The 12,209-nt window shown below is 32.9% G+C and overlaps 1 protein-coding gene across 1 annotated transcript in view; it reads right to left on the bottom strand.

The window, feature by feature from the left end:
* Positions 1-5,887: 5,887 nt before the first annotated feature.
* Positions 5,888-12,209, bottom strand: part of LOC118185364 (metalloprotease TIKI1-like) — a 182,656-nt gene continuing 176,334 nt past the window's right edge. The window contains exons 9-10 of the mRNA XM_035355205.2: positions 11,441-11,680; positions 5,888-6,226 (exon numbers count right to left, since the gene is read on the bottom strand). Of these exons, the coding sequence (XP_035211096.1) occupies positions 6,028-6,226; positions 11,441-11,680 (439 nt within the window). The 3' untranslated portion in view covers positions 5,888-6,027. The remainder of the gene's footprint in view (positions 6,227-11,440; positions 11,681-12,209) is intronic.

Below are 12,209 nucleotides of genomic sequence, written 5' to 3'. Positions count from 1 at the left end.
CAGATTTGTTTTATTATCGATTTCATATTTTGTTTTTGATTGGCAAATTCAACGACTCCAAAGCGAGCAATGACAACACTACGGGGGGGGGGGGACATTTTTATCTCCAACGCGTGAGATTGTGTATCGGAAATTTTAAAGATATGTTCATTTTAAAATTATTTTGCGTCACTGCTGTTGAATTGAATTTTATGGTTTAACAGGAATGCAAGAACATGATATTTAATAAATAAACGTATAACACACAACACGTTAAAAAATGTCTCTTTGGGAGTAATATAAAATCTGAAAACTTTCAGATTTTTTAGAATTCTTATTGATGTTAACTCGTTTCAGCTCACGAAGAGAATTCAGATTTTCTTACTTCTGAATGATCTCTCTCAAATTGCTTTTGATTACTCTCATATTCGAAAATGAAACATGTATCATCTGAGTTCGTCCCTATTGGTTTAAAATCGAAATTTCAATTTTTATTCATTTTCTTACGTACATATTCATAACATAATATTTTTACTTCCTTGTATGAAGTAAAGGAAGTATTGTAATCGCGAAAAATTTCGGGTATCATATTTCAACGATTGCATCCATTTTGACAGCTCTCGAATCCATCTGAACGATGTTTCTGCGTGACATCGTACGGATAGAATTAAGAACTCTTTTCCTCAAAACGCATTGAAAAATGGATTTGAAATGGATTCAGAAGAGATTTTTTTTCGTGATGTCTGTACGCACGTATGCATCTCGCATAACTGAAAAACGAATAGCGAGAACGTTGAAATTTTGTATACGAGACTGCTATAACAAGCAGTTGTGTACCTCCCTTTTTGTTTGCAATCGGCCGCATCAAAATATATGTACATATATGAACCAGTTAACATATATGTAATATAAAAAATATGTAAATCAAAATTATAACTTAAAAAGCCTCTTAATTTGGGTACTTTCTCTCCAGTAACAACTTTCTCGAAATTGCGTCGTATCTGAAAACGAATACCGCATTATGTCATCTTAAACTTCTACATTGCCTATAAGTTTTAGTCAATCAGATTAACGAAAAATTTTACTATAAATACCGTTGCAATCCAACTACCCTTCCTCTTTCTCTGCCTATGCTTGCTTAAGGACCTCTCTTGCTTAGCTGCTTCTATTAAAAATGTAATGAGTCGTCATCAAAATTGTGGGGTGCAGATTGGCTCCATTATGCTGAGCCATTTGATAGAGTAATAACAAATAATAAAGATATATTTGGTTATTAAGTGATTTTTGTGATTCTTCATAAGTTCTCCCCCCCCATCTTCTACTAGGTAATTGATATTTTCAGTGATGATCTAACCTCAATCCACTCGCGACTGCAAAATAATGTCTTCATAGTCAAGCACTCATCAAATTATTGCAAGGAACTAAATCATATCATCCCACACACAGATATATATATATATACGCCCACTCTGTTTACTCAGCTCGGTGAGCTCTGTTTTTTCACTGCTATATATTGGTAAATTGTACAGTTTTTGCTTTAAATGTTATTGAATTATGTTGTTCTTATATTCCGGTTAAGGTTTTTATGTCTTTATTTAATCTGCATGCAGTAGTTGTAGAATTGTCAACAATTTAAAAGTTGTTTAAGTGCTACTAAGCCTAACGAAGCCACCATGTGCTTGCATTTGAAACTCTTCATAGATACGTTTCAGTTTCTGACCAGAAAGTAAGAAACTGAAACAAAAGTCATAGTGTGAGTCCTAGAATCGAAATATGGAAAAAAAATTTGCATGTCGTTTAGAAAAAGTCTGATTTTGTGTCAAAATACCTATAGTAGAACAATGCTATATATAAATCTAATACATATCCTAAGTCGCGCTTTCGAGACATGAAAAACGCAATTTGAATTTCGTCTATCGGCCCTGCAGAACGGGAGATATAGAAATGTCCTCCCCCCCCCGAAGTGTACCTTTTTAGCGAGTTTTCTGTTTTAACAAGTCATATAAGGAATCTGCGATTCAGTTATCAGCGATTTCACGAATCCTTTTTAAGATCTCATTTTTGGTCATTTGAAGGTTTCCCATTCTATTTTAAATTTATTCTGTAATTGATGACACTGATTCTTCCCGTATGGAATTCAAGTAGTTTGCCAGTTTTTCTTGACTCTATTTTTTTTTTTTTTTTTTTTTTTTTTTTTGCTTTATAATCTCCTTGAGTTATTTAGGCAAGCTTTGGGTAGGTCTCTTCAATTTGAAACTTTTACTGGAAATATGAATTGCGATATTAAGATTTTCAGTTAGATTAACAACTTTTTGCTCAAGGTCTTCTTTGGTATTTATTCTTGGATTTTCTTGCACAATTACCTTGAAATGCTCTTTTCCAGTTTGAAAGAGAAATGAAGTTAGAGATCACTTTTCAAATAACGCTTGTAGGCTTTCATAACATTCAAAAATATAATGATGTCGTATGTTTGCTTTTCGAAAAATAGAAAAGTGAAATGGAATCAAAATTGATAAAAATGCAAATAATCCCTGTATCTATTTTCTATAAAAAAAAAATTCGAAAAAAAATTACGTAAGATACATGAAAATGTGAACAAATAAACTCGAATGGATTTTACATCTCTCGTCACATCTTTTTAGTGGGTTATATGATGTACCTATATGTGTGTGAGAGAGAGTCGCATAACGAGTGTTTGAAAAACTTCTAGAGCAACTTTAAAATCTGAACCTTCCGAGTCTTTTTCATTTCAATCTGTACTGAAGCCTGTCCGATACGACCGAATTGTGCGTCCTAAATATTAATTTGCCTTATTTGTATATTGGTTAATTCAGCACTGTTGTTACGATTAAAATTTTCGAAAGAAAAAGCAAGACTCTAAATGTTATAATATGAAATCGTTCGTAAGAGCTTACGAGATTACGCATTCAGAAAAAAAATAACATAGACAATGCAGTGTTTTGGGGAACATCACTTTAATCAAAATTTTATAAAGCAAGTTCACATTTTTCAAATGAATCTTTTACTTTTATAAATATATTTATATACAAATAAAGACAGTAATTATTCTTTAATGCGAATTGCATGTTATGAAATGGTATAAAACACTGTACAAAACTTCTTAGCTTAAAATAGCACATCTAATTACATTTGCCATTTTACTTTGTACTTTTTTCATTTTCACAAAAAAATGAAAATATGAGGAAAATGATTTAATTGTCTTTAAATGCGTACAATGATACAGGAGACACAAAAAAATGCAATAGGTAAATTAAATAAAATTTAATTTGGTTTATAATTAGGCAGCAGATAATATACATAACTTCAATAATTTAATATAACACAGAAGAATTATTGTAATACATTTCATGAAATATTATTATATTTATTGTAAACAGCTGTAAATTGTAATTGCAAATAATTCTAAAATTTTATTCTAAATATTGTAAAATGTATTGCATAGTATTTAGTGTAATACATTTCATGAGAATGACTAAAAAATAAGGAAATGAACTTTAATTGAAATGAAAAATTCTTAAACATGTCAATGTAGTGGCGTTAAAGAGGAATTTAGAAACGAAATTTATCATCTGCCAAAGAAAGGTATTATAAATGCATTGGCAATAGTGAATAATAGTGAGCGTATGAACACCTGATATTGAGGAGTAGCCGTAAGTTTGTTCATTTCTAACTCTATAGGAAATGAAGTATAAAGAAGTCTCTCAATGAGCGCGGTTCTATGATAGAACGCAAGGTTTAAGTTAAATGAACAAACGAACAGATTATCTTCACCACCTTTTTTATTTGGATACCATTCACACGAAAAAATATGCTAATTAATTTACCTTAAAATTGGGCAAAGCTGTAGCTTGACTGCAATCAGATCATGGCAACCAGTTACAGATGTGGCACCTAGAGAATTGCTACACGATCCATACACTCTGTATAACTTAGGATTTGACAAGTATGATAAGTTAGTGAATAGAATAGCCTAACTTTGTATCGATAAATGAAGTTTAAACCAACATTCCTTTATAAATATAATGATAATAGTTTAATTTTTAATTTTATCTCTTTAAACAGAGTAATAAACAAGTAGGTATAAAATTCAGCCTAGATTCTAAGCCTAGATTAAGCCTAGATTGCCTAGATTCTAGATTTGTTTTATTATCTATTTCATATTTTGTAAAGCATTTATGAGTTTTTGATTAAGAAACTCAACGATTTCAAAGCGAGCAATGGCAACACTGTACGAGTGAAGAAAAAAAAAAAAAAAAAAAAAAAAACATTTTTAACTCCAGCGTGCGAGACTGTGTATCGGAAATTCTAAAGATACGCTCTTTTAAAGATTTTGTGACATTGCTGTTGAATTGAATTTTATGGTTTAAGTGCGAAGAACATGATATTTAAGGAATAAAGGTAACACACAAAACTTTCTTAAAAAAAAAAATCGCCCCTTTGGGCGTAATATAAAATCTGAAAGCCTTCTCTAGGTCCAAAGGGGCAATTTGCCCAGAAGGACTATTAATAAATAAAGGTGACACACAAAACTTTAAAAAAACGCCCCTTAGGGCGTAATATGAAACCTTAAAGCTTTCAGACTTTTCTCCTTAAGTGTCGTTAACATTTTCATGTACAATGCGCCAACAATTATTTTTTTTTAGGCTGAGACTAAGAGTTAAAAATTTTGTCAAATATTTTACTCACACTTACTTAACTATAAATAATATGTATGTACATTAAAAGAATTGAGAAAGACTAAAATATGCAAGGTGGTCATAAAAAACTTCGTAATTACAAGTCCTAGTGGCCTATCCGCTCAACTAATCGAAATGAAATTTCAGATATTGTTATTTGAAGGTATGCACTCGAGATAGTGGTGATTTAAATCAATAGAACCTTCATTATTACGGTTACAGTGAAAATTTTCGAATGGCAACACTAACGTTTTTCCTGCGCACATTGATCATCGGATTAAAAAATCTTAAACAGTACTGGAACGATACACGTAGAACGAAAATTGCTGGCGTAAAACATTTGTAAGGAAGAGCATCGTAAAGGAACGGTTACAACACATAAGAGGAGAAGGAAAAAAATCTTTTATTGGAATTTCAAGTGTTCAACGTGCCTGCATTCGGAAATGATAACGCATCGCATGCGGGAGATTGTTAACAACAGTGACGAATGTAACATGGCAGAAGGAATCTGTATAACTTCACGTTTTATGGCATCTTTCAATATGATAAGTCTCGTGGATTTGATGTGTACACCTCAGAATTCAGTTAATCCCAGAACTAGAAATTCATCGGACTTACGAGAGATGACTCAATCTTAGAACGTTGTAAACATTGAAATTCCAATGAAAGATTTTTTCCCTCTCCTCCCTTGCGTTGCCATTACTCCTTTACAATGCTCCTCTGTAATTTTTTTACGGCGATAATTTTCGTCCTATGTGCATCGTTCCAAGGCCATTTATGGTTTTTTAATGCTGTGATCAGTTTATGCAAGATAAAAATGGGCATTGCAATTCTAAAATTTTGAAATGTTTTTACTGTAGCCGTAACTTTGATAGCTCTTTAATTATATATAACAGTTACAGTTATTTGCATACTTGGGGAAGGAGAAGAAATCAGAGAATCAATTATCATTATTATCAAATTATTAATAAAATTTAATCAAAATGTCTGGAGATAAATTATCTCCCTGATACCTGTGTGATTTTGCACGGGGGAGAAATAGATCATGAAAACGCCTCTGTTATCACATAAAAAAGCTGCTTATGACAGATTTGACAATATGCTGGGAATTTATGATAAACGTTTGATGTCTGAGACAATTATTGAAATATCGATTAGCATGGACTCTTTCGAAATAATGCACTTTTCACAAAGCATGCTGACTCATAATCAGCATTTTGGTTAGAAAATTTAATAAATAATTTATACAAATATTACAAACAGGTATAGTATTTAGGTGTCAAAGAAAAGCGAACTTTCATTACGAGATGTAATTCATTCAGATAATCCAGCTGTGACGAATGTATTTCCGTCACATGGAAAAAAGCATCACATTGTATCTAATCTTTATACAACATATGACAGAGAAAACTATTGCCCATGTTAAATGATCAGAACTTTGCAATAATGTGGGTGATCCACAACTGCGAGTGGAGTACCATAGTTTTGAATTTTTCTTGAAATTCCTGTGATTAGTACTAGATAATTCTACACCCTCTTCATAGGGATACCTAAGGAGGAAAAAATAAAATTATATTTTGGATATTTCCTATGACAGTCTAATATTCAGATGAAATTTTAGCATTAACTAAATAATATCTTTTATTACTAACTGTTAAAATTAAAATTTGTTGTAAAATAAAATTGAAACACAACAACAAAAAGGTTTCAATTTTGAAAATCGTGAAGTTTGCTTTTTGGTATAATTAAGAAATTATGAAAATATTAAAAAGTGAATTACTGTTCCTTTTTGGGGGAAGAATACCGTTTTAATAAAGTTAAAAAAAAAAGAAAGAAATTTAAAAAGCGAAAGAAGAAATAACATTGCAAAAAGAGTTGCAATCCGTGTTTATTACCCAATTTCATCATTATTATTAGATTTTTACTTCCTTGTACGAAGTAAAGGAAGTACAAGCAACCCTCGTATAACACGGTAGACAGGTGCCTAGAAAATGCCGTACTGTGTGAAATCCTGTTGTACGAGACCCACAGCCAGTATAAAAAGACGGGTTACGTTCCGAAAACTTATTAAAAAAAGTTTTTTTAATTATACATAAACAACTTAATTTTTATTAAAAATATATTTGTATGTACAACACAAAACAAAAAATATTACATATTTTAATTTAACGCAACTTTAGTTTAATAAATTTTTTCGTTGTCATTGCTGAGTATAATCAACAGAAAACGTTTTTTCGGTGGAATGAGATCGCTTTCTCTTTCAGGGTTTCTTTCTTCATTTAAAGTTGCGGAATTTTCTTCTCTCTTTAAAAAATCTGTAATTTTACTTTTTATTTATTTATTTATTTATTTTGTAATTTTACTTCTTACCGGTTCATTTTAAGTTTCTAGACAGTTTTGCAGTTCCCTTTTAAATTTTCGGCTTATTTCAGCGGAAGGGTCTGCACTCAAGAAACATAACTTGAGATTTTCAACTAAGCGTAGGCCTTCTTTTAATTTTTTTAATGTTCAGTTATTACCTTCACAATCGTCATCAGTGGTAGTGTCCTCAGAAGCGATTTGATTTACAGCTACGGATGCCATTTCTATCAAATCTTCGTCAATTTCTTCTTCCGCTAATGAACATCCTCAATAGCCATGATCACAAAACCTTCGCCGCCGCTTGATTTAACAAGCTTTAATATGCCCCCAATTTCATTTTCTAATGATTCAAGCACGTTTTTTTATTTTAACATCTACTGTAATGCTCTTCTTATGTAATATGTTTTAAGGTATAAATAATACTTTGATCCAATGGTTGGAGTAACGAAGTAGTGTTAGGTGGTAGTAACAGTATTTTGACATTGGGATGATTCAAATCTTGTGGGTGACATGGAGCAATATCTAATAGTTTTAAGCGCCTTAAAGATCAAATGTTTCTGCCTTAAATAACGTTCAGCATTTGCCACAAAACAATTTAAAAACCAATCTTTAAATATATTCCCAGCTACCCAAGTTCATGGATTTGCTTCCCAATATATCAGTAAGGTGTTTTAATTTACACCTTTAAGGGCACAAGGATTTTAAGATCTATAAACTAACAAGGGTTTTTGTCATAAAGTCCAAAGTCATACTGCACAAAAGTAGCCTTAGACAATTTTTAAACACCTTAAATCAGGATGCAGTTTTTTTTCTTTTTTCGATATAAAGGTTTCGACTGGACATTTTTTTCCACCAAAGCCCAGTTTTGTAGCCATCGAAAACTTGAACTGCTGTGTATCTTTGTTCTTCTATAATGTTTTGAAATTTTTCAGCAGTTTGTCCAAGCAATCCAAGCAATTGTCCAAGCAGTTTCATAATCAGCCGGTGCAGATTCTCCTTGTATTCTTATGTTATGAATTTCAAAACGCTTTTTGAAATTTTTGAACCAACCTTTACTTACCAGAAAATCTGGGTTGACATAGGGTTCTCTATGTTCTTTAAGGTGCCTGAAAATTTTGAGTGCTTTTTGTTCAATGATTTTACCATCCAACGAAATTCTTTTTTGACAGCTATCATTAATCCAAATGCTGAATGCCTTTCCCACCTTCTCAATTATTGGCGCCCTCGGAGGCGAACTGCACGTTTTGCGGATGTCGAAGATCCTTCTGCATTTCTTATTTCTTTTTCATTTTTCTCATTAGTCCGGACTGTTTCTTCAATTCAGTTAAAACTTTTTTTCAGTGTAAGATGCCTTTTCTCCTTTTAAAAGACGGTACAAGATTTGTATCTGTACTTCTAAAGAAATGAATTTCCTCTTAAACTTTTTTTCTTTTTTTTTTTTTAAATCTTTATCGGACATGTTTGGGGACTGAAACTTAATGTCTTAAAGACGAAAAAGTTATTCTTTAACATACTGTGGCTAAACGCAGACTGCCGACCAGCAGCGTTGGATACTTTTGTTTTCTGGCCATGGAGACGAGGATTCGAATTTTGGAAGCCGAACGTGCAGATTGTCCGTTTTAGAGCACTTATTGTGACCTCTGTTGTTCACATTCTGCGATAGTGAGGTTTCTTCATTGTTACCTGGGGACATTTGTTCATACGGGTAATCTGATAACATTTGTCAGTACGGGTAGCGGATCTTGGAAGATAACTGGCAGAACTTACGAAACAAGGATTCTTATGGGTTAAATGACTATATGGGTGCTTTGCACAATATGGAAATAGCGTTTAAAATCTCTATTACTTTATCATCAACATAAAATTATCCTATAAAACTTTTTGCCTGAGAATACGAAACGAAAGCCCCCCCCCAAACTAATCTGTTCAACGGCCGATAATTATTACCAATATTTCATTTTATTCACTCGACCTCTGTCACGCGGGAAAGTGGAAGATAATGCTTATATGGGAATAAAACCATTTGACTTTAATTACATTAAAAAAGAAAAGAAACTGATAGGATTGCTTCATATTTAAATTTCTTGCAATTTTATTTCAATTTTTCTGGGTTTTTTTTTTTTTTTCCATCTATTATCTTCAATCAATAGAACGTAAATTCGAAACCGTTATTATTACAAAACTTCATACAGGTCTCCCTTCTGAGGCATATAAACCGAAATGCTAAAGGATTAAATGCTGCTGTAAGTTTCTGGCAGTGTCTTTTTACCGTCAAAGTGCTGGATTTATAACGCAACAGTTACTATCCTTGGCAAAGTACTTCAATGTACACGTGTTTGACATGGGATGTAAATGGTTTATCCCCATTTAGTTAAAATTAAATTCTGACGAAAAAAGAATGAAGTACTTTATCTCCAAGACCCCGACAGCTTTTGATTCACTTACGGTAAGAACTAGGAGTATATCTGATTCAGAAGTCAAACAACAAAAATCAGCGTTATATCGCTGAGTATCGTTATATCGCAGCGTTGTATAACAGATGGCGCCACTTGCTTATTCTTTTCCAGGCTTTCTTACCTTATCTAATCATTATTTCCTATCTTGTTCATTTGCGGTTTTGCAGCTGAGGATGGTGGTTCGGTAAAACCATCGAAACTAGTCCTGTGAAAATTTTGAAAATATAACGCTGATTTTTGTTGTTTGACTTCTGAATTAGTATTTGTTCGGCATGTTATTGTGTCTTAATTAGGAATATATCTGTTCTGAGCAAATATCAAAAGCGCGTGAAAACGATGAGTATCCATATGTGAATAAGAAAATACATTACCCGCACCTGAGGAAAAGGATGAATAACCGCTCCCTTCCCAAAAAAATCGGTCAGATTGCATCTCAATTCAGTGCTAGTGCCACTGAAATCATCATTCAACGTTCTGTAGAACTAACCCTACTTTCTGTCAGAAATCTGTACAACTAACCTTACTTTCTGTCAGAAATGGATACCAGTACGTCGAATAATGGCTCCATTTAGATTACAGGACATTACTGTTAACTATAAATGGCCGATGCCATGTGACCTTATTAGCTGAAATTACATTTTCAGCGTTTTTCAACGATGAATATATTCTTGTGCACATGAGACTATATTAATCTATGGATCTGTTACCGTGAAGGACCGAAATTGGAGAATGTCGACTTTCACCAGAGAATGTCAACATTCACCAAATGCGTCGGTGAAAGATGGAATATTGCATTACATTCTTGTACATTCGGACCCTTACCGGTGTATGTCGACAATCACAGATATACTCTGGTGTAGGTCGAAAAGAGAGGAGTATATGTACACGCTGTCATTGCAAAAGAAAGTGTTCCACAAATAAATACAATTGTAAAAGCAAGGGCCTCTTGTGCAATTCAAAATGTCATAATAGTTTAAGTTTGTGCAATAAATAAGATTTGAATCACATTATTTAATAAGTTTTTAACTTCTATTATTTTCCTTTCTGATTTTGAATGTACTGTGTGCTTTAAGTTCTTATGTTCTTAAGTTCTTATTTTAAGTCTCAAGTGCGTGTTTTCGCGACTGAATTACCGAGAAGAAAATACAATATTCTTATATGTTCAACATTCACCATTAGTACATGGTGAATGTCGACATTGACCGGTGTAAGTCAGAAATAAGAGTATTTGAAAAATATTTCGGACATACACCAAGCGTCTACGTGAATGTTGACATTCACCGGTGAAAGTCGACATTCTCCAGATTTCGGTGTTTCACAGTAACAGATCTATTCTGTCAAATACGTTGTGTAAGCCATTAATGACTACTATGCAATTAATTTATTTGGAAATAGTAAGGAACCACGGCTAGGTGGCTTATTCTTGGAAGAAGTGAAATGCTAGATCTCCCTGCAAAAAATTTTTAGTTATTTATTACTGCAGTTTTTCTTAGAAGCAACGGACAAAATAATGCAACCCTTAATCTTGCATAGATGAAAGAGTGACGAATCTGCTCACTTCCAGTCCATTGGCCCTAGCAAGATGAATTTAATAACAGCATAATAATAATGGAGCATAACGCAGACCTTATTTCATTACATTAACATTTAGCTTTTGATGCAATCATGAATGTGATTCTTTAAAAAGTATGAATAAATCCATAGTCGTCTGTATGAAAAAGCAATATTCAAATGAAGAGAGGGAAAATGTTATTTTTATAAAACTGCTGAATACTTGACTAGAAATTAAAGTTGTCTTTCGAAGTTCATTAAAATGATGTCTTTTCATTCAAATAACTATATCGTTTTGATTTACATAACTTTCAAGTATTTCATAAATGTATTATCCAGAAGCAGCAGCAAACCAAAGTCGGTTTAAGCTAAATTATGATACAGGATGCTACTTACCTTTCTCGATTGTCTAACTTCACCCATAGGTCATTGAAGTGCCTCTGCTGTTGTTGCCGACCACGTAAAGGAGGTGGTGGTGTTGAGACAGTCCTTAGCAGCTGAACACCATGATGGTGTTGACCTCGTTTTCTGTATCGTCGACGCGATCTGTCATCCCAAGGACGTTGTGCATTGAGGTTGTTGAAGGCAGGTTCCTCAGGTCCTCTCTGTCGAGAATGGTGATGATGTCTTCGATAACTAAAAGGAAAACATTATGATATCACTTAAAACTCATGGATTTTGATTTTTTGTGAAAAATATTATTTTAATCACAGAGAAAATACTAGCTATATTTTCCTCACACAGCTTAGGAAAAATTTTTCTGCTATGTAAAATGAAATAACAGAAAGAATGATTCCCTTGAGGCAGATCATGAAAGAACTGGAACTCCGTTCATAAAGTCCATTCAATGTTTTTCTTACTTTAAGCCTCCTTTACTATTCCAAAAGTCTGAGCTTTATCTTTGCATTGTACCAATAGGCGAAAAACAAATGTAGGTACCTGACCTATATACCCTTCCAGTTCCACAGGAAAGTATCCCAAAAGTTGCCACTGATATTTACGTGAAGAAAACCGATACCATCCGATAGTTTAAAAAGTGTTAAGGTATTCTGAAATTACAAGGCATGAATAATGAAACTATTGATGTTGTAGAAATACCTGTAGTATTCATCTTTATGTCGTAGAGAAACAAGCACATTATCGATTATCTGAACAACGTGCTGAA

The sequence above is a fragment of the Stegodyphus dumicola genome, chromosome 7, assembly GCF_044657685.1.
Source record: "Stegodyphus dumicola isolate Sdum_Otavi_A_Nest chromosome 7, ASM4465768v1".
In the NCBI taxonomy this organism is placed as follows: domain Eukaryota; kingdom Metazoa; phylum Arthropoda; class Arachnida; order Araneae; family Eresidae; genus Stegodyphus; species Stegodyphus dumicola.
The sequence above is the reverse complement of the archived record's forward strand: the minus strand, read 5'-3'. Positions and strand labels throughout refer to the sequence as shown.